A 22,301-nucleotide genomic window follows, 5' to 3' on the forward strand; every position below is an offset into this window, starting at 1 on the left:
GGGGATGGGAAGGGACAGAAGGGGATGGGAAGGGACAGAAGGGGATGAAGGGGAGTGGGTTGCCTCGATACCACCCGCTGCAGGGACAGGCGGGATGGAAGGGGATAGAATGGAATAGAAGAGGATGGGATGGAAATGGGCAAAATGGAATGGGGTAAGACAGGATAGAACCCTTTTCAGAACCCGTTTCAGTGGTGCCAGTGAGAGGAGGAGCAGCAATTGCCATAACCACAACAAGTTCCACCTCAACACGAGGAAGAACTTCCTATGGAGGGGGGCAGAGCACTGGAGTCTCCCTCCCTGGAGACATTCCAAACCCACCTGGATGTGCTCCTGTGTCACCTGCTTCGGGTGACCCTGCCTTGGACTGGATGAACTCCAGAGGTCCCTTCCAACCCCAACTACTCTGTGATCCTGTAATTTCTCTACCACTGACTCCAGGGGGCTTTGTTACAAGAGCAAGTTACAAGTACAGGAACAGGAAAGTAACTTCGGGGAGGAAAGTTTGACAGAAATAAACAAACAGTAAACAGTGACAAAGACAAGCCAGGATATGATCTAAGAACAAACCCACTGGAATCAGTGTTAGGGCAGTGCCAAACATAAGAGGCTTGAGCTACCTCCTGAACAGTGAAGCAGTGAGAAAATAAATAGTACTGTTGCTCCTTATTAAAGCTGGCAAAAATATAAACCCCACTAGTAACTAGCTGGATTTCCATAGTAAAAAAAATTAAATATATAAGATTTACAAGCCCAGTGTTGTGTTAACAGAAGACAATACAAAACATTTCAGCATCCACTAGGAAATGAGTAAAACACAGTATAATGCGTGCAGAAATGTACAGAGAGCACTTGCACTAGTATAAAAATATCCACAGTCCTCAGACAAATGTAAATCAGTACAAAATAATTCCAAGAACATGTTTACAAAAGGACATGTTAATATAAAACAGTAAAACCAGGTTCCCCTTGTCCCAGCCTCATGCACAGCACACACAGATCACCCACGGAAGGGCCACAGGTACCAGGAACGCTCATTCCCATCCCCTGACTTGCCATTTGACCTCCCAAGCCCACAGTGGCTGCAGAGACAGGCAACGTAGAGAAATAAAAACACAAAAACCAATGAGAAAAAACCCACCATCAGGGATTTTAGGGCTTGTTCTTTCCCAAGCTTCCTGATCCTTCAGGATTCAGCATCCCAGGGAAGCGGTGTGGGTAAGTGCAGGGTGGCCCTGGCAGTGGGTGGGCAGCAGCACAGTGATGCCCGTGCCCAGGGGGTGACAGAGGAGAGGGCAGGAGTGCAGGGAGAGCTCAGTTCCACACGTGAAATCCTTCAGCAAACAACCAAGCACCAAGATCCCACAGTCCCCACGGACACTGAGAGTCCAGAGCAAGGACAGCTTTGGAGAGCGAGGGGGGAAAGCAGGGCTGGGAAATGGAAGCCTGAGTTTGGGAGAAAGGGAGCTTTGCCAAGGTGATCTTTGCTTCAGGCCATGCATAAAACCCCCAGAAGGCTGTTCCCTCCCCGAGGCAGGTACTGTCAGTCTGGAATGTCCACAAAGTCCACTCTGCTCCTGCAGCATGTGCAAGTCCAGGACAAAAGCTGGTCCAGCCCTCAGCTCCCGTAATCCAGTGGCTTGTTCTGACTCATGAAGGCAAAGCTTGACATTTTTTGCCGTCAGTGCATGTTTATGTAACACCAGCACAAGAAACCAGACTCGAACTGCCCAGCTGAGCCTGCAGCACACATCACAGGAGTTGGGGAGCAGGAGAAGGGAGCAGAGCATCATTAAGGCCTCCAGGGTTTTGCTGACAGGACAAAGCCCGGGTGTTTCATCCCCACAGACCCGTCGTTTCAGTCCCACAACACCACCTTCACCTGGGCATGGGAGGTCAGGGGCCAGGTGTCCACGCACACAACATGCAGTACCCGTTGTTTGCAGAGAGGCTGGTTTATTTTTGGCAGCTCGAGTTGGCCTCCTCCCAGCTCTCACCGCCTTGCTGGTCACCCTCGGAGCTCGGCAGCCAGTACCAGGTTTCCATAGCAACAAGACTTGGAAGCTCCATTAATTCTCCCCGTGGTCTTCTTCCACCCAGGCCACAATTTTCCCCTCCCAGCCAGGAATGACGTCATCATCATGGAATACCTACCAAAAAACACCAAAAAAAACCAGGAGTCAGATCCCAGCTCAGATTTCCCTTCACAACCCAGAGATCACAGACGCAGCTGAGCTATAAGTCATCTTTCCAGATTTTAGGTAAAAAAAACCCAAAGAAACAAAAAAACAGACCAGGCCTCTTTAACCAGTAACTGTCAAATTATTATTAGCATTTTTTTTTAAGAAAAGGTAAACTAAAGATAGAAAATATGCCTTTTCTGATCCAGACTACAGTCTCCAGCTGCTGCTGCTGACTGTTCCCAGAAAGGGTGACCCTTTGCACTTATCTTAATCAATTTGTGAAGCAGGAACTACCCCAACAACCTTTAATGAATCCAACCCACACCAACACCAGCCTGAGCATGAATGGGGCTGCAATGCAGCACACAAAGGAAGAGGTGCCACAAACCCAATTCTCTCTGAAAAACCTTTAAAAACCGGTAGGAGAATGCACTTTTAATACAGGGTCTCCCGTTGCAAGAGGTTTTTATAAAGCCCCTGGAAGGGCCAGAAGTGTAGTTTGGGTTTTTGCCTCGTGTCCCCTGGGCAGTGCTGTGTCACAGACTGGCTGTGCCAGGAGTCACCTCTTTGCCCAAGGGGCTCTGCAACCCCCTGGCAGTTGCAATCACATTCGTGGAATGTGTTTTAGCACAAGAGGAGGTTAATCTACAGCTTCTTTGGGGGGAAACTTCTGCTATTCCATTAGTTTAAAAGTGAGGCGACCACAGTCCCCAGGGTCGTGTGGTGGCACCGAGCCCAAGGCAGCGATAGCTCAGTTCCACATTTACCTCCTCCTTGACTGTGCCAAACTCTGGATCCAGGGCTTTGAAGTGGTACCTGTGGGTTCCCTCACGATCAATAGCTGCCTTGAAATCCTTCAGGGTCACTTCCCCTAACCTGCAAGGGAAACCAAACCCATCAGCTTTGGGAGCGCGGCAGGGAACTGCCCCAGCCAGTGGCACGAAACCCAAAGGCCAAGGGGATGCACAGCAAACCTGTGCTGGCTGGGACAACTCCCAGGAAACCAAGAGAGGTGTTTTGAGGGGCACAGCAGTGCCAGCAGGGCCCACCTCACCTCTTTGGTATGCTGACCATGAAGGGGGTGAGGGAGCGGTCGGTGAAGTACAACACTTTGGTGCAGGCACTGGTGCTCATCACGGGGGTGCTGTGAGAGTGAGGCAGCTCTGCAAGGCATCAAGGGACTCGTTACCACCCAGGAAGAACATTCCCTGTCCCCTTCCCATCCCATTCTGGCCAGAATCTTTGCTCATTTGTGTTTCTCTCTCTGCCTTGTGCCCTGCTCCCTGCAAGGTCTGTAATACCTCTTTCAGCAACATTATATCAGTACCAAACACCAGATGTCACCTCAGTGCTGAAACATGTTGTATTCAGCACTTCTAATTATTTTCATTATGATTTCTGTTCAGCAAAACGACGAGGAATAAGGAGAAGCAGCACAGTGAGACTGAAACAGCACATGAAAACAGAAGAAAACAGAGCTGCTGTAGGAACAGAAACAGCAGGTGTATAGGTGAGGGTATAGAACACACTGACACAACATGAAAAACCAGGAATAAAAGTATAGCTAAAATAGCTTGGAAAGCATACCCTTACAGACTCAGATGTTTGAGAAACTACTGAGGAGAAAAAAAAAAAGATAACAGGAAAAAAAACTCTGGGAGATACAAAATCAGCTTGCAAATGAAGTCAAGCAGCTCAAGTACTCAACCCAACTCCATTTTCCTTAAAGTGACTTAGACCAAAAATTGGGAATCCCAAAAACAAACCAAGGGAACTATGGAAAGAACACAAATGGCAATGGTCTGGGCATTGTTTTACTGAAATGACTCTGAGGAAGAAAAAACACCCGACCCAACAACTTCCACGAGACAGAGCAGAATCTCCTGGGCTTATCTGAATATCCTAATGAATGTGATAAACAGCAAAATCAGGAATTGTTTCCTAATTGCCCAAGAGCTGAAGCAGTGGAAGGGTCACACTTAATGACAACAGTTTTAAGGCTCCCTGAATGCAGAAAACACCGTGGACACCTGTGGTGTCAGGAAGGACTGTGCTGTTATGCACACATGTAAACACTGGGGGGGAACAGGGAAAGAGGGAACTGTGCGGTTCTCTGTGCCCACCAGGTGGTGCAAAGCAGCAGGAAAGCTGGAATAACATCCCTGTTCCCACCCATCCCAGCCATTGCCATGGTTATTTGTGCTGCAGTGCTGCTGGAGTGGCCAAGAAGGCTCCCACTGTGATGGAGCTCTGTGAGCAAGGAGCTCTGCAGGGCAGCCGGGGCTGGGCAGCTCCAGCTGGAGGGGGCACATTCCCAAGGGGAATGCCGTGCCCTGGGCTCTGGCCAGGAAACAAGGAATTAGGCAGCGGAAGGGGAGGGAGCTGCGAGGCACTTACTGGATTTGGGAGGCCAGGAGTCCCTGCACTCGTTGGTTGCTCTGCTGGCTGGTGATTTCCCCCGCACCTACAGGGTGAGAACCAGGAGGACAAAGTGGCACCTCCGGCCGGAGCCCTCAGTGCTGCGTGTGAGGGGCACAGGCTGAGGTGCCCTGGGGAGCCTTTACCCTTCTCTCTTGCCTCTTCTGGGTCTCCATGCGGTGCAGGCGCTCCATGAGGCTGGAGATCCCCTGCTCCAGGCTGTCGATGGTGTGGTGCTGGGGGTCGTGGCCGCTGAAGCTGTTCCTGAGGCTGCGAAGGGCGTCCCGGACCAGCTGCAGGTCGTTGGTCTGCCCAAGAGACCACAGGTCAGGCTGGCTCTGGGCTGCCTCCTTCCCTTCTAAAACCACGGGTCTTAGCAAGGGGAAATCTCCCCTTAATAAGATAAAGGCTTCCAGGATATCAGGGATATATCCCTGAGGTGCACTCACCCCTTGGTGGGCCGTGGGAGCGGCTCCTTTTCCTGCTGTCTGGAGAAAGCCATTGCTCTGAGCACTGTGACTGCTGTAAGCCATCACCTGGGGCAGGGAAAGAGGTGCCACAAGGAATGTGAGTGTTAGGGCCTCCCCAAAAAATCCCAAAAATGAGAGGGCGTGAAAGCTTTGCACATCAGTGACAAAACTCCCACCTTCTCCCAGGGAAACACGCTCCCTAAGGAATGTGCAGGCAGTCCCACAGGTCAGAGCACAAACCTGGTTCCTCACACAGAGGTGGAAAAAAGGAGGCAGAGCCTGGAAGGGGCTTTGCTGCTGCACCCCAGGGCTCTGCAAGCTCTAGGGAATAGGCAGTGTTCAGGTGGCAGGGACAGGTATCAAGGCTGGCCTGTCCACCAAGGCACTTCCAAGTGCTCAATACCAGGCTCAGCAGGAAAAGGAGGAGATAAGCTAAACCCTGCTCTGACCACTTGCTGGTGTCAGAGATGAAGATGGAAGCCAAGAGTCTCTGGTTCCCACTCACCCCTGTGCTCCCCTCGCTGTTTCATCCCTTGGGATTTTGACACAAGGAGCTGAGCCCGAGTGCTCAGTGCTGGGAGCTTTGGGACTCTGGGTGTTCTGTGGGGTCTGACTGCCTTGCTCAGGCACTGACAGTGGGACTGCAGAGCCAGGCCTCTCTGGGGTGAAGTGGAGGATTTCTGTAGGTACCTGCAGGGTGCTGGACAAACAGCACCACCAAGGCTGCCCTCACCTCCTCAGCCTCCCTCTTCATGCAGTGAGCCAGCAGGGCCTCCTTGTGCTCCAGCTCCCGCTCCAAATCCACCTGGGAGGGGAGGAGAGGAGTCAACACACACACTGAGCCCCCCAGGAGAGTGCCAGGGCACCAGTGCAGCCCCCAGTCTGTACCTGTTGGTAGCTGGCCTCGGAGAGCTGCCTGAGCATCTCATCCAGTTTGCTCTGGTGCTGCTGCAGGTGCCGGTCCTTCTGGCACAGCTCCTTCTGCAACACAGGAATCCAGGGAATCGACATGAGCAAAGCTCACAGTCATCTTCCCAGGGCAGGGAATTGTGGCATCTGGATGGTGACTTGCACAGTGTGTGTCCTTCTAGCTCAGTGCCAGAGTTTGGGGTTTTTTTTAAAGGTAGGTCAGGTTGTTACTGCCCAGAGTCCCCCTGCCCAAAGACCCACTGCCAAGACCAGAGAAAACAGGTTCCTGAGGGATCAGTGGACAACCAGGTGGCTCAACCTAACCTGACAGGCTTCTGCACAAGTGGTGAACACTTATCAAGCCATCAGAGAAAAAAAAATGACAATAACAGATATGCTATAAAAATCTGTGGGCAGAACACAGAACATCTGATCCCTCCACCTCATCACAAACACTCATCCATGACTCTTGGGGATAATGAATAAGTTGCAGTGCCACTCCCAGGGGTGACACAAAAAAAAGAGTCCCAAAACTGAAGAGCCACCAGATGCTGCCCCCGAAGCCTCCAGGGAAGAGGTTCCATTACTTTGTACTCTGCCAGCAGCCGGTTTCTCTCCTCGAGCTTCCTCTGAAGATCAACCTGCAGAAGTGACACACAGGTGTGAGACAGGTATTTCCAGAGTGCTAATCCCTGCCCCCTGTGCTAAAGGGTGACCAAATATCTGCAGAGCTCAAGGGAGTCCCTCCCGCGTCCTTCTCTCCCCAGACACTGCCCATGGCCTGCCAAAATGCCACCTGCTCACCCAGGGACAACAAGGAACAAAGGAGAAATGCAACTGCACTGAAAACATTGGGAAAGGCCCTCCCTGTCTCAGCTGAAGGTCTTGGAGGACAGGAAGTGGGAGTGAAGGTCAGGAATCTCCAGGCTCCCAGCTGGCCAGAGCACTGTGTGCAGTTTGTGCTCTGCACAGACCTTTGACTGCTCCTTCACTGTCCCACGACCCCAGCAGCTCTGCTGGAGCCACCAGCTCAGCCCTGTGGCTGCTGGAGCCCTCAGGGCCAGCAACCTCCTCCTAAAATACCCTCAGCAGTGACTCACGTTCTGGTTGTGCAGCTCCTCCTTGTCCATGTTTGCTCTCAGCAGCTCCTGCTTGAGCTGCAGGACTGAAGCATCCTGCTGGATCAGCCTCTGCTGGAGGGCATCCTGGGGAGAGATGTCCTCTGTGGGAAGGTGCAAGGAGGGCAGAGACCCTCCCCTGAGCAGTGAGTGGCCCAGGAGAGTGGCTGTAACACACTGGGGCCACTCGGGGCTGAAGGAGAGCAGGAGGTGCACAGACACCACCCTCAGCCCTCTTACCCCAAAGTGATTTCCCTGCCAGCATCCTGGCTATTGGGACAGAGGGATTTCTGGGCTTCAGCCTTAAATTCCCACTCCAGAAGTGGCCTGAGCTTGGCTCCCATGGAAGGAAGCAGCTGTGTCTTTGGAGGGTGCTCAGTGCCCTCAGGTCCTGATCCAGCCACACATCTGCAGCACCCAGAGGGCACAGAGAGGCCACTGTCAGCCCAGGACACAAGGACACTTAAGCTCTCGGTGTGACCTAGTTGTGCAGTGAAATCCTCTCTGGAGAGGCCAAAGTCAGGACTAATTCTGCACCTTTCACTCAGGGCCCGGGAGCTCCACCTTGGACAGCTACTGCTGTTTGCTCCCTGCCAGGAGCCTGACAGGCAGCTCTAAAAATACCTCTGGCTCAGGAGTAGATTATCAGTGTTCACAACTCCAGAGGGAGGAACTGCACAGTTTCTGAGGAGGACAAGGATTTCCCCGGGCTCTTTTTCCTCTGCTGTCAAGAATGAGTTCACTGGGGCAGTGCTGCTGTGTGCACCCCAAGACAGCAGGGGGAAAAAAAAAAAAAGAGAGCCTAGAAAACCAAGCAGGCTTCATATTTTGTTTAGGAGAAACAGGAAAAAAAAAGAGTGGAAATTTGACCACAGTCCTACAGACAGAATAGAAACCAGGCAACCCAACTCCTTGTACCTGCCTTGGGCCAGAAACAAACCACAGGATCCTCCACATCCAAGCCCCCCAACACACCTCCCTCCACACTGAGGCTCCTCAGAGGTGGATGGTTCCTCTGGCCCCACTCCTGGGCTGCAGCAGACTCTAAAGCTCTGCTATTTGCATTGGAAGTGTCCCTTTCCTCACCTTTATCCCCTGGAGGTTTCGAGCTTCTTGTTTGTATTTCAGCAGCTCCTTCTGCAAAATGCAACACAATTGGATTAAATGGCATCTTGTCACCCCCCTCAGAGTCAACCAAAGCCAGTGTTCCCTGTCTCCAGACACACGGTGCAGAAAAAAAAAGCACATCCCACCTTTTCCCACAGATCCAAGAGCAGTTTTAGTGAGTTACAAACATGGCAAATAGCTGAGCAGCTCCCTTAACCCCTGCTGTTAAAGTTCTGAGAAAAAATGATTGCCTAGTCCCCCAAATCTGTCCTTCAGGGCAACATCAGATCCTTCTCCCAGCATCAGACATGGTCCCAGAGCTCTGACATAATGTATCCCCCATATCATCCATCAGGTTGTCCACCCCACTTCCCCCCCCAAAATAAAATCAAACAGCAAAGATCTCTTGGCCCAAAACCTCTCTGCCCCTCCACCTGCTGTCCCTCTAACCTTTAGGTCTTGATTTTCTTCCACACTCTGGTCCAGGCGACTTCGGATTATGATCTGGATGCAAAATATCACCATTATTGTCGTGCCACCCCTGCCTGGGGCAGGACAGAGCAGCAGCCAGGGGGGTTTGGGTACAGAAATGTGCTCACCAGCTGCTCTTCAGGGCAGGCTCCACGTTCACAGAGCTCAAAGGACCCTTCCTGCTCGTCCTCGGGTAAAGACCCGTTGAGCAACAAAGCCTGGGAAAATAAAGGGGGAAAAAAAATCTCCTCTTCAGAGGTTTCAAAGGAAAAAATGATTGAGCTGCAGCTCTGGCCAGCAGTCATTCCCATCAGCCTCTAAACAGCTTCATTTTCCACTTCTGCTGACTTGTTCCTCTCAGAAACGAGTACATTTTTTCCAGGAATGAACAAGAAGATTTACCCCCTGCAAAAGCTCTCCCAGAGGTCTGTCAGCCAATTCTCTTCCCCACAGAGAGACACCAAACAAGGACAACTCAGATTTTCAGGGGCCTGTCTCAGTTTCAGCACCTTATAGGGCGGCCACACATCAGATCCCCAACACTTCAGTCAAACTCCCTCAAACTGGAGGCTCTTAAGTGGTGAGTGAGAGGAGGAGAATCGATGAATCAAATCCAATTTCTTGGCTGGCAGCATCAGCTGCCTCTCCCTGCTCCCAGGGGGTGAAGGGGCAGCAGTGCCAGCTGCTCACCCTCCCTGCTGGGACACCCAGGGCTGGAGAACAGGCCATGCCAGTCCCCCCAGTGCCTCCTCTCCCTGCTCCCAGTGGGCACAGAATGCAACCAAGATTTTACCAGGGAACCAGGGAATTTTTTTTTTTCTTTTTTTTTTTCGGGGGCTCTTTTGTGTCCTGCCCATTGTCCCCAAGGAAAGTGCCCGCCCAGCTGCCTGTGCTTCTCACACAGGCTCTGCTTTGTTTACTGGCACATAAATATTTACAATCCAGAGCCACTGTGGTTCCCAGCACAAACAGAAGGGGATATTCCTGAGAGAGTTCAGTGTCTTTACCATATGGATCAGGGGCTCAGAGTCAAACACACTGGGCTGAGGGTCAGGGAGGGACTGCAAAAGGTCCCACAGACAAATAGTTGTGTGGAGAATGGGCCAAATATGATAGTGCAGCCTCGTTCGTGGGGAGACTGATGCGAGACTGTGACCCCTGATCAGCCCTGGGACTCTTGATTGATCTCCTGCCATCCCTTGTCTCCCTGCATTACTTCTGATCACAAATCACAGGGCACAGCCCCCCTCTCTCAGGCTCTAACAAAGCCCCCAGCACGTGGGAAAACACTGGGGCATCCTCACCCCCCTGCACAGCAACAGGAGCAGTGACAGCACACACAGGGCCAGCACAGCTCCAGGGACAGGGGGCAAGGCAGGGAACCAACCAAAGCCAGGCACAGCCAAACACAGGCTCTGCTTTAGATTCCCTGCAGTGCTCCCATCCTAACCTGCACTCAGTGCCCTCTGCCCTCCCCCAGTCCACCTCGATTACTATTAATTAATATCACCAATTTTCAGTCTTTACAGCAATACAACCTTCCCCTCTGCTCACCCTTCCCTCTCCCTCCCTGGCAGGGAACACCGGCTGGGAAGAAAAGCTGTTACCTGCAAGCCTGAAATCATCTTTTTTGCTTCCTCCATCTCCTTTTCCAAGTGGTCCTGTTGCTCCAAAAGCTGCTCCTCCCATGAGTTCTCCAAGTATGACCCAGAGTTCCCTGCTTGCCACTCAGGCTGGAAATGGGAATCAGTCTCCTCTGGAAGAGAGAGGCAGACAGGTGAGCCCAGGAGAGACTGACACCAAAGGGAGCTGCTGCAGGTGTCTGATCTCCAGGATTTACGCCTCATTCTCACTGCAAAGTAAACTTTGCTGCACTCACACATATCCCAGGTAACTCTGCATCTGATCCCTGGAGATTTCAAAGCACAGGACAGGGGAACAACGTGAGACAGAAAAGCAGCTGTGGGGTTTGCAGAACACCCCGGTGTCAGTGGGTGCACCAACCTCAAACCATTTCAGTCCCTGGGGAACTTTCCAGCAAGTTTACATCACACAAACAAGCCCCAGTAAAGCTTTATCTGCAAGGTACCTGTTTTAGTTTCTGTTTCTTCAGTTTGGAGGATCACAAGCCTTTCCTTCTCCTCTGATGGGGCTACAGTGGATTCACTCTTTGCACTGTGGACAGGGCTGGGTGATGTGAGACTGCAGGGGAGAGAAGGAACAGCTGCTTTAGTGCTGATCAGCATCCCCCTCATCTAACACCATTATCTGCATCCTGGAGAGGCCTTTAACAAACCAAACTAGGCATGGAACTATTTTTTTCATGCCAGTGCCACAACAACTCAACTGACAACCACAATGTGTTCCCTGGTTTTCCTTGACAGAATGTGAGTTTGAGGCTGACACCACAGAATTCAGACACTCAGAAATAAATTTACTGCAAGCCTTATGCTCACACCACGAGCTGAACAAAAAGCCACCCTGGTTTGCTTCATCTCTTTGCTCCAGGTTCCAGAGGCATCACTTCAACTTGAAATCCCAAGGGCAAAATATTTTTTCAGAGTCGGATCCCACTCACTCGTGTTCTTAGATTAAAACTACTTGAAAGTACCCACATATTTTCACTGGAGCCATCTCAGCTGACTGGGAGGGTCAAGCAATCTGGGTTTGTTGGTTTTTTTTTCCAGAAATTCTTCCCAAATGCATCACCCAGACAACAGCAAAAGGTGGCTGAAGCTCAGTGACCCTTTCAATGTACCTCGAAAGTCGCAGGAATTAATCCTTGCAAGTGTGAGCAGGAGTTAATTTTTCATTCTCCCCAGCACGGAAACAAAAGGGCAGAGAACAAAAAAAAAAGAAAACACTGTGGAAATAATATAATAGGTTTTAGAAAAATAAGAGGGGCTTCAGCAGCTCGCTGTCTGCATCTTCCCAGCACTGCTGCTGCCTGTCCCCCCAGCTCCCACGGGAGGGGAAAAGCCCTGCAATAGAGATGGAAATGACTTGCTGCTCCTGCCTGCCCCACTCCCATGGCCAGGGGAGCCTCCTCCTCATTTATATTACAGATCTGCAGCCTGGTTTTCAAGGGCCAGACTCTCCCCACGTTAAAGGGAAGAGAAATGCAAGCAAAAGAATAATCCTCTTTTCCTGGAAATCTCTGAGAGCTGCACTACCTGTCCTTTCAGGTGTGTGCAGGACTGTTAAAGGGGTCCAGGCCACCTGGCTTTGCTCAGGGATTTACCTTCAGGAATTTTAACTCCATCCCAGCAGTCCCTCATTAGGTATATTTTCTTATACAACATCTCTAACCAGCTCCCTGCTCCTTGCTGAACGGGGGCACAGCGTAAAATTATGGGGTTTAAATTGTGGTTTTTATCTTGTTTGGAAGCCCAGGCAGCTCTGTGGGGTTTGCATTATGTAACGAGGCTGGGAGGAAGGGATGGAACATTCCCAGAGCACAGGTGCAGGCAGGAAGCCCAGCTGATCCAACAGGGCCAGGAACTCCAGGAGGGATTTCACCTCCTTCTAGGAACAGATCTCAACATTCCCCCTGCAATATTCCCAGCTGATGCTCCATGCCCTCACCCTGATAAAGGCTCTGCTGGTCCTCAGCCCTGCAAAAGATGAAAGGATGAGCTGCCCTAGAAAAACACCACCAGCAACTGTTGGGGGAGAAGGTGGTGAAACAGGGGTGGGCGAGGGCAGGGAAACAGAGAGGATGGAAACCGAGGGGATGTGAGCCTGGAAAGAACATTCTCCTCTTCCAAATCTGCCTCTCTTGGCGGTGGATCCACATTCCAAAGCCAATATGAGGGATCCCAGGTGGGTTAAGCAGTCCCTACAGGTCTGCACAACATAGGCAGTTCTACATTCCCACAGCCACAGACCCTTTCGAGGCAGTTTTCCTGTTTTAAAGGGCCAGTGGGCTCACGTGGCATCCATAACCCCCCAAACATGACAGAACCAGCAGCAGATGAAGCAGCAGCACAGGTCAGGCTGCCTCATACCTTATCCAGTTAATTCTGGAAACACACAGGTTTTGTGTCAGCCAAACCCAGCCAAGTACAAAATACCCACAGCTGTAATTTGTTCTTTAAAGCACACAGCAATTCACACGAGAGCAAGCAGAAATAAGTGCTGGGAAATTAAAGCTGTTCAAGGCACATTCGCGATGCAAGCTGTTCCACTTTATTCCTTTCACCACTTGGCTCCTTAACCCACATCCCTTCTCCCCCGAGAACCAGAGTTGCCAGTGCCTGCACAGCCCAGGCTCGGGGGCACCAGCCCTGAGTTCTCACATTATTTAATAAACACCCCGTCCCTGCTGTTCGAAACGACAATGGCAACAATCGCTCACCATTTGACCTGCTTCCCTCCCATGATCCCACTTTAACCTCTCGCCTCACAGAATCCGTTTCCCCGGGAGCCTCGGGATTCTGGATGCAGGCAATGCCTTGTCCCTTCGCATGCTCAGGGATCCAGCGTGGGGGGGGGGAGAGAGGACGCCAGCTCCTGTCAAAACTACCGGAGGAAGATTTGCGAGCCAGATTGCTGAAAAATTTCGCAGCAGAAACCAAAAAAAAAAAGGAAAAAAAAAGAAAAAAAAAAAGAAAAAAAGAAAAAAAAAGAAAAAAGAAAAAAGACTCAAAAAAATAAAACCCCTCAGGGTCTCCGCAGGAATGGCAGATCCACGGCCCCCACGAGCGGGTGTGATTCCGGAGTCAGGGAATTCTGCAGCCTGGGTTCTGCTCCTGCTGCTCTTCCTGCCGGGTTGTTGTTATTCTCCCTCGCTGCTGCATTTTGGGCAGCCGCACACACACACGCCCGGCTGTTCTCAGCCCCGGGGCTGCCGGGGGTGTTCCTCAGCCCATCCCGCCCTGCTCAGCCTCCGAGCATCCTCCGAGCATCCCCCGCGGCTCCGGGGACCGGCCGCGGGAAGGGGCTCGGTGTGTTCCCGGTGCTCCCAGCCCCGGCTGCGGGCTGGGCAAGCGGCTCTTCCCAGCCCCAGGCGAGGCTTCCTCTTCCTCGCTGCCTCAGCTCCTCTCCCTCCTGCTGTCACACGGGCTGTGCGAGGCTCAGCCTTTCTCTGAGCCCGGCTCGGGGTGGGGGAGGGAATGCCGGTGGGAAGGGGAGGGGAAAGGGAGGTGGATGGGTGAGGGGCTCGGCAGCCTGGGAATCATCTGATTTTGGCAAATTTTCCATGAATCATTCCGATTGCCTTCGCTTATTGGAGGGTTTGTCTCTGGGAATTCTGTTATTGAGGCTGGGAGGTCTCGGAGTGAGGAGTCAACGCAGGAAGAAGCTGCCCTGGGATCAGATGGAGGGGGGGGGGCTGCACTTAATAACCACATCTCTCACTAATCAAAAACCATCTTGATTCTCTCAGCCAGTTCTCATAACTAAACTGGAGCATTTCTCCCTGGAAGGGAACAGAAAGCATCTTGTTTTCATCACGCAGACACTGGTGTCAGCAAAGACACCCCCAGGAGCTGCAGGGAAACACTGCTCCCACTTTTGGGCAAGCACTGATCACTCCTGCAAAGATTCCCACTGTATTCTGTCTTATTAGCAGTAATATCACCCCTGCCTTATGGGCAGAGAATTCCTGGCACGATGGGGGAAAAACAAACCCCCGGGATTTAGGATGTGCAGAGAAATCTTCGCTCACCGCCAAAACCCAGCCACACGTGAGCCAACATTGCCTGGCAGTGCCTGGGGGGTGGGAGAGCAGATCAAATCCTCCAGCCCCCTCACACTGAAGGATGCTCAGGGAGCACCAGGAGTCACCTGCTGCCCCACCCAGACCCCAGGTCAAGAGGCACTGCCAAGGTCCTGTGACACCGGCCATGAAATCCTCTGGCCAAGAGCGGAGTTTTTGCGTCTCCCCTGGAACAACAGCCTCAAAAGCACACTGCTGACATCATGTGGAGGCACTGGTCCAGTACTGGCTCGCTGGGAGCCCCACGCTCCTCCAAATGGCTATTTATAAACATGCCCTCAGTGATACACAACAAATTCGGGGGAGAAACACAAACTCCTGTCGTTTTCTCCTCCGCTGGGCCAAGCAACCTGAATTCCCGGGTAACACGGAGAATTATTTCTGCTGTGGAGCATAAAAATGGGCCTGGAAACCCCTGTGGAGAGATCCTGCCTGCTGAGAAACCCTCCGTGGCAATCTGTCCTTGGAAAATGAACCCCTCATTCCCACACAAATCAGAGTTGAGGCACTCAGGGAAAAGCCCAGGCAGGAGAAGGAGAACAGCAAAGCAGAGCCGAGGGTTCCACTGGGGACAGGAAACTGTGAACCAAAGAGCTGCAGCTCTGCCCTCGCATCTGCTCCAGATGGGATTAAATGGAGCAAAGCACCATATCCAGAGGGAGATCCAACATGTTCAGTAACACAGCCCTTTGTCTTAAAGTAGTTTCTTGTTCTCTGGGGGAAAAGGGCTCTCCTTGGCTCTGGAGCTGGATCAGCTCCCCCACAGGAGCAGTTTTTTCTTCAAAAGCCATTCCAGCTCTCCCACATCCACTCTCTCTCCTATCCCCATGAAAACAGCAGAACCACTTGATGTGGCCTTCAGGTTGGCTCCTGAGGCTTCATCCTCCAGATCAGGCAGACACCACGTTCTGGGAATGCCCTTTTCCATCAGAAATACCCAGATTGTGGCGATAAGGAACCAGCACTTTAGGGAATGTCACACAAAGGACACATCTTGGCAATAAAAATCCCTTACCTGGAGGAGTGGGACTCCAATGGCACGTTCTGCTGCCCCTCATACTGCTGCACCAGTGCCCGGACACTCCAGTAGGGATTTTCAATCTCCTCATCCATGCTGCTGTTTCTGGAGATAATCACAGAGTGAGGGAACCCTCATCTAATAGGAGCAGAAATTCTTCTTGTCTCCAAGAAAAGCTAATGGAAGGAAGGTGAGAAAGAGGGGACAGCCAGAAAAGACACCAATTTTCCTGTAAGGGATCCCCATCCCATCTTCTTGGTGTGAGGGAAACACAGGCAAACAAGCACTGCCCTTTTAAACTCACCCCTAATTCTGTGACTAGAAAACTACACAAGCTCTAGGAAGGCAAGGAAAAGAACAATTTGCAGACAGCACAAGGACTGGCTTTGCTGAAGAGCTCCTGGTCCAAGGCCTTTGCAAGATAAACCTTTAACATTTAGTTTTTCAACAAAATATCCCATTTCAACCTCATTTCCAAACTGCTTCATGGGTGCTCCCTTGAGCCAGTATCATATGGGCAAGTGACCTTCAGCTGTGTAAACTGAACCCTCAACAGCCCATCTGGCTTCCAGTTAAATGTCACTGCTATTATTATTGTTATTATAATCTACAACAGCACCTTTTGCAGGTGTTAAATGTGCTTTACAGGACTGCAGGTGGATCATCTCCCTCCAGCATCACCAGAACTCAGCACACAACCCCCCGAGTCCACCTGGAGGATTTGGGATGGAAGCAATGGAGGAGCCAGGATGGGCTTGTGCAGAGTTCTCAGTGCCTCAGTTTTGGAAGCAGCTGCTCCCAGATCCCTGAGCAGTACCTGGAGCTAAGACTTTACTTGAGAATATGAGAATATCTCCAAAGAGACAGCTCCAAGGGCACTGTGCTCAGCAGGAAAACGAGGCAGCACAGTTCCCTCTGCCTTGGCCATAACTCGCTGTTCTTTTCTGGTGAGATAACAAGACCTCCAGCTGTTGTTTTGCTGTAAAACCTGAGAAGAGCCCGGGATACCTGCCGTGTGTGCCGAGGCAGCCAGGCCAGGTCAGGCCAGGTCGGTGCTTTGCCAAGGCACCGTTTGGGCATGAGAAAGCAGTGCCTGCCTTACAGCAGGGGCTGGCAGGACGAAGGTGCACTGATTTCAGAGGGAACTGTGTCCCCCTGTGTCCATCCCCCCAGCAGGGAGCAGCTCTTACCGGTGCCTGTGGCGGAACACATCCCGGCCGGAGTGCAGCACGTCCTGCCGGACCTCGGCCAGGGCAGCCACAGCCCCCTGGGCCATGGCAGCGGCAGAGCGGGGCCTGTGGCTTCCTGGGGGCACTGCCCAGCCCTTCCCCACCGGGCCAGCCCCGCTGGCACCCACGGCCCTCCCAGAGCCTGGCTTGAAGTGGGCGGCCAGGGCCAGGATCAGCCTCATGGTGGACTTCAGGTTCCCGTCGACGATGTCTGCGAAACGCAAGCAAAGCCAGGGTTATGGTCATGAGGTGCCCCCAAAACAAGCACTAAACCCCACAGGGCTGTGCCAGGCTGTGCTCAGCCCTGAAAACTGCCTGTGCCACCCACCCAGCACAGGTTTAATGCTTTGAGCCTTCAAGACAAGAGGGCTCAGGGTCTTCAGCTGTGCCAGGGGAGGTTTAGGTTGGATATTAGGAAGAATTTCTTTGCAGAGAGGGTGATCAGCCATTGGAATGGGCTGCCCAGGGAAGTGGTGGATTCTCCGTCCCTGGAGGTTTTTAAGAAGAGACTGGATGTGGCATCAGTGCCATGGGCTGGGAACCACAGCGGGGTTGGATCAAGGGTTGGGCTTGATGATCTTGGAGGTCCCTTCCAACCCAGCTGATTCTGTGATTCTATGATTCTATGATTCCCTGCGTGGCCATTCCCAGCTAATGATGCAGCACATAATTAGTGAATGCTCACTGGGAAAGCACAGCAGGTACTGCGGCCTGACCACTGCCCCAGCAGTGACTTCTGCCAGCACACAGAATTTCCTTTCTTTAAAACACACAGGACCAAAGAACAGCAACGTGTTTCTTCAGTGCCAGCATCCTGTACCACAAACATTGGCAGCACCTTGCAAATGTTAATTAGTCAGCTTTAATAATATCACAGCAGGCATTCCCCCAGCCTCTAAACCAGCTCAGACACACTGATCTCATGGCAAAGCTCAGCCACTCTTTCAGACTAAGGTTTTCCAAAACAATGTAGTCAACTGAGGCACAGAGTCCTGACTCAACCGTGCCACAGCCATGTGACTGTGCATTGGGTCTCCTCCTTATTTACAGCCCGTGCAGAGCAGTGCCCTGGGCTGCCAGTGAACCAGAAATGTGTTCCCATGTCTTGTTTCACAGTAGCAGGTTTATATGCCCTTTTAGTGAAAGATTCTGGGTCTGTATTCCTCATTACACCGTTACTTGAGCTTCTGAGTGCTCAGCAGCAGGAGAAAAGGCACTTTTTTTTCTTTTTTTTCAGTGCACTGTGCTGCTACCACTGTCCTTCAACCCCAAACCCTCTGCTGAACCACAGGAGATAAAAACCCCCAAACTCCCCCACAAACTAATACATTGATCTACTAATACATTATCAGTTTGATATAAAACAAGGACAGGAACAGGCTTTCAGCAGCTGAACCCCTCTGTGCCACCCCCAGGGCCAGGTACCTTTAGCTGATGTCTGGTGCATGCGGATCTTCTTGGATGCCACAAACTGTAGGACTTTCTCCACGTTTTCCCTCATCTCCTGCTGGCTGGTGGGGTTGGCCTCGATGCCACTGAGCTTCTCACCAGCTAAAGGAGGGGAAAAAGCTTTTTCAAAGGGGAACTGAAGCGCTTGGTACCATCAAAGGAGCTGCTGGAGGTGCAGGGACTGGTCTGATCTCTTGTCTGGGCACTGCAGGAGGCACACGTGGTTTCTTGTCCTGCTTACACGGCACACGGCACCCAGCACCAGGGATAATGGGGTTGGAGACTGCACTGGGTTTATTTTAAGGTGCCAGCCTTGTGGGAGTCCATATTGCCCCTGAGAGGTTTTAGCACATCTGTTGTAACTGCCCCTAAAACATAAGGACCTGGGTGGGATTGCATTTATGATCTGCTGGGTGATTGCTTCCTCTGGCAGTCCCTTCCCCCCAGCCCCTCAAGCTCTGACCCCATCAGTAACATCTGCCAGAGCCAAGGCAGCCCCTGCCACGCCAGAGCCAGGACTGCAGGAGGAAAAACAGTGCCAGATGTCATCACTGACCTACAATCTCAATGAGCAGAGCCAGAGTGACTCCATCCCGCAGATCCTGTCTCAGGTCCTGCACTGGCTTCACCGTTGGCTTCTTCTTCAGCTGGGAATTCACCCAGGCCACGTATGCCTGGAGCTGTTGCTGAAAATAGGAAACAAAACGTCTGCAGGGGAAGTCACAGAGCCCTCAGTCTTCCCTTTCATCTCCACGGATCTCAGTGTTCTGCCCTTGAGGACAAACACCAAAGGTCTCTGCTGGGCACTGAGGGACATCTCGCCCCACACCAGGACAGAGAGCAGCACAGGACTGCTGAGCTGAGGGAAGAGCTTGTTATTTCATTTGATTATATCTCATTTGATTTGCCAAACCAACGCTGTCATCCCCTCCTTCCTGGTGCCACGGTTTGTTCACTCGCAGCACTCCAGGCTATTTTCATCCACTTACCAGGGAAGCAGAAAACCCACAGTGCAGAAGCAAGGAACCCTGTGTTATTCCCCACTGAACTCTGCCAGGACAACCAGGACAGATGTCCTGGAAGGGACAGCAGCCTCCCTCCACAGCACTGCCAGGAGGTTTGTCCTGGATGCCCCTTCCAGGAGGGAGAGGCCAGGGAAGCAAGCTCAGGTTTCTGGTCAGCACAAAACCCCATCTGGCACAACTGACCACAAGGCAAAGAGCAAATTCAAGCGACCTTTCCCTTTCCAGCCCAGCCTCTGTAACCCTTCCCTGGTGAGCAGGGCTGCTGGTGACACCCAAATCCCCTTGGGCAGGGCTGGAGTGGGACAGGGAGGGTAAACAAACTGATCCATTGATGGGATTACCTCTCTTTTCACTAAGCTTCCCATTATTGTGCCCATGCAGCAGGTTTTAAGTCCCCATTCCACGTTATCTCAGCAATGTCAGAGTTTATGCTTTTACAGCCCATCAGAGTCACAATCTGGTCACGGCTTCACTCTTAATTATCCTGACAGAGGAAATCCACCTTTAATCCCACATGGCTCTGGCTCTGCTGGCTCGGAAAGGTGCCTGGCCCTGTGTCCAGCCAGTTCTGCTCACTCAGCAGGGCTGGAGAATTGGAAGAGGACATGGACTGATGGCTTTGGGGAAGGAGGAAGCAGAGGTGGCAGCTCTGGTGCAGGTTTGCTGGAGCAGACCTGGGCTGCCACGGGAACGAGCTCTGCTCTGGCTGCAGTGGACACAATTCCAGGCAGGTTTGCCTGCCCAGTTCCAGAGGTCTTTGTTTTCTGCTTTTCCAAACTGGTACTAATTCCACAGGGACACAGCCCCTCACAGCCCACAGAAAACCTGCAGGTTTTGTAGGGTTCTTTATGGCTCAGACACTCAGACACTTCTGCCCCATTTAAAGGAAAAAAAAAGACTCTTTCACCAGGGAGTTTGTTTTCTGTTCCTTTTCTCAGAGCATTCTTCATGCATTCATAAGGAAGCATTTTTGGCAAGCTTTTAGTGTCTGTCTCTTAAAAGCATGAAGAGGTTGTCATTGTTATTATTAGAAAAAAGTCATTCCTAAATCCCGGGGCATTTACATTTTAAACTCTGAGTATTAAAAGGAGGCTTTTGAGGCGATGGAATATGAAAGTCACCAGTCCAAAGTAATTTCATACCAGTGACTGCTGGAACTCTGCAGACTCACACTTCATTAACAGACTCACTCTGTTGTTTGGTTGGTTGGTTTTGGGATTTTTCCATTAAAGCATCAGATTTTCCTGCAGAAGTTCAGACAGTTGGACTGATCAGCATTTCCTAATTTTTGCATCCAAAGCCTAGAAGCTCCAATGACTTTAGCAAGAGCCTGGGATTGCTGCAGAGCTCAAAAATCCAGGCAGCAAGCTGCCACTTCTGGCAGCTGAGGGGAGCACGTGACTGAACTTCCCCAGAAAATAAGAGACATAAAAGTTTAGTTTTGACCTAAAAATGGCAAAGTGCTGTTAAACGCACGAAGGGACAAAGCCCCCCAAGGTGCTCAGCAGAGACCCCAGTGGCAGTTTTCAAGCTGGAGAGTCAAAGATGCTTTGCTTCACCATCCTCTGTGGTTCCCCATCAGCTGGGGAGAGACTCTGTGGGCCAAACCTTCAGCCCCAGACCTTTAATACAAGCACAAGGCCTTGATCCTCAGCCACAGGTTCAGATCTAGGAATCAGAGCCCTAAAAAAAAAAGGCAAAAGGCTTGTTTCACACCCTCAGAGTTCCATTGTTTCAAAAAGTACCACCAGGGCAATGTGCTCTGCTGCTGGGCTGGATCATCCCTGCCATCTGGGCTGGAAAGCACTCCAGGTGCTTCCAGCACAGAGAAAACCAAGATTTTTCCAGGGTGTGTCCTGCCATGAGAACAGCAGCTCTGCACAGCCTGTTCCACCCCACAAAAACCCCTCTGAGCCTGCACTTGTCCACAGAAACCCCCCAAACCCACACAATCCATCCCCAGCTGGGGCTGCAGCTCAGGTGAAACACGTGGCTCACACAGGTCTCAGCTCCTCTCAGTCAACAAGACTCCAAGGAGGACAAAAAAAAAAAAGGTTGGGAACAAACAAGGGGGTGGATAACACACCCCAAAAGTGTTCCTCCTTTCCTGGGCCAAGGCTGTGCCCACTTCTCCCTGCACTCTGGTTGGAGCTCTTGCTCAGTCAAATCTCACACTGCTCTGCTCCTCACTGGGATTTCTCTCAAAACCAGAATTTTCCAGAGGAAAAACAGCCTCGTGTAAAGTTTACTATACAGAACACACATTATTAGGATTATGGGGGAGTTAACCTTAATCCTGTTTACATTAACAGAGCTTTGTGTTCCAAAAAAAGCCACATTTACCTGTACCTTGCCATGGGAAGAGCAGCTCCCCTACCTGGGGGAATTCAGAGCCCAGGCTGCTGCAGCTCCCAGGCAGATCATCGTGGGGTGTTTTATCCAAGTCACCCTGGAAGGCTTTGCAGGGCAGAGGGAGATTTTTCAAACAAGGTTTTAGGGACTACCTGAACTTCCAGTGGCAAATCACAGGTCAGTATTTCGGCAGGGACATCTCAGAGTAGGATTTTACCTTGGATCTCTTTTGCTCAGCACTGAACCCTGCAGTGGTTGAGCCCTCCTGGCTACAGGAACACAGCTCTGCAGGTCAGGAGCAAATATCTCTGTGCCCCCAGTTCACAGCCAGTGAGAGCAGGAGGAAAATGCCCTTTTTTTTCCCCTCAGCAGCTATGAACCCTTCCTGATAATCACAACTAAGTGCCATTATCTGGAGCCCGTCACGGGTGGGAGAAAAGCAGCAGCTCTGCTGCAAATCTGCCAATTGTGGGTGTCCCTGCTGCTCTCTTTGACCAGTGCATTCCCCACCTGCTGCTCAGGGCTCCTGTTTCTGCCTCTCAACCCTCAATGAGGAAACAGAGTGGATCACAGTGCCTTGATGTGCTCTCTGTCCTTTATTATCAGTGCCAGCTGCCTTACACTGGGTAGGGTTAATTTTCACCTCTCTGGGATTAAGGTATTGCACCTTTTGACGTTGGGCAAATCTTTGTCCACGGGTAAAATCATCCTTCAGCCTTCCAATGGCTTGACCTCCCTGCTGTCACCTCACAGCAGACCCCTGGAACAGCCTAGACACAGGTTACTTCTCTACATTAACGTGATGAGTTTGAATCTATCCTTATCACTGAATT

The 22,301-nt window shown here is 51.5% G+C and overlaps 1 protein-coding gene across 3 annotated transcripts in view; it reads right to left on the minus strand.

Moving 5' to 3' along the window:
- Positions 1 to 712: 712 nt before the first annotated feature.
- DIXDC1 (DIX domain containing 1) overlaps positions 713 to 22,301 on the minus strand; it is a 31,172-nt gene continuing 9,583 nt past the window's right edge. For 2 of the 3 annotated variants that reach the window (XM_027699376.1, XM_027699375.1), the window contains 19 exons: positions 18,648 to 18,777; positions 18,068 to 18,193; positions 16,604 to 16,853; positions 15,411 to 15,518; positions 10,766 to 10,878; positions 10,284 to 10,432; positions 8,805 to 8,894; positions 8,656 to 8,709; positions 8,185 to 8,235; positions 7,081 to 7,185; positions 6,568 to 6,621; positions 5,960 to 6,052; positions 5,805 to 5,876; positions 5,051 to 5,137; positions 4,748 to 4,909; positions 4,581 to 4,647; positions 3,238 to 3,346; positions 2,951 to 3,059; positions 713 to 2,150 (listed from right to left, as the gene is read on the minus strand). In XM_027699376.1, coding sequence (XP_027555177.1) covers positions 2,070 to 2,150; positions 2,951 to 3,059; positions 3,238 to 3,346; positions 4,581 to 4,647; positions 4,748 to 4,909; positions 5,051 to 5,137; positions 5,805 to 5,876; positions 5,960 to 6,052; positions 6,568 to 6,621; positions 7,081 to 7,185; positions 8,185 to 8,235; positions 8,656 to 8,709; positions 8,805 to 8,894; positions 10,284 to 10,432; positions 10,766 to 10,878; positions 15,411 to 15,518; positions 16,604 to 16,853; positions 18,068 to 18,193; positions 18,648 to 18,777 — 2,010 coding nt within the window. In that variant the 3' untranslated portion in view covers positions 713 to 2,069. Of the gene's footprint in view, positions 2,151 to 2,950; positions 3,060 to 3,237; positions 3,347 to 4,580; positions 4,648 to 4,747; positions 4,910 to 5,050; positions 5,138 to 5,804; positions 5,877 to 5,959; positions 6,053 to 6,567; positions 6,622 to 7,080; positions 7,186 to 8,184; positions 8,236 to 8,655; positions 8,710 to 8,804; positions 8,895 to 10,283; positions 10,433 to 10,765; positions 10,879 to 13,033; positions 13,237 to 15,410; positions 15,519 to 16,603; positions 16,854 to 18,067; positions 18,194 to 18,647; positions 18,778 to 22,301 lie in introns of those variants that run through there. The other variant, XM_027699377.1, reaches the window with a different exon arrangement.

Source organism: Neopelma chrysocephalum, unplaced genomic scaffold (assembly GCF_003984885.1).
Source record: "Neopelma chrysocephalum unplaced genomic scaffold, ASM398488v2 Primary Assembly neopelma1_138, whole genome shotgun sequence".
In the NCBI taxonomy this organism is placed as follows: Eukaryota; Metazoa; Chordata; class Aves; order Passeriformes; family Pipridae; genus Neopelma; species Neopelma chrysocephalum.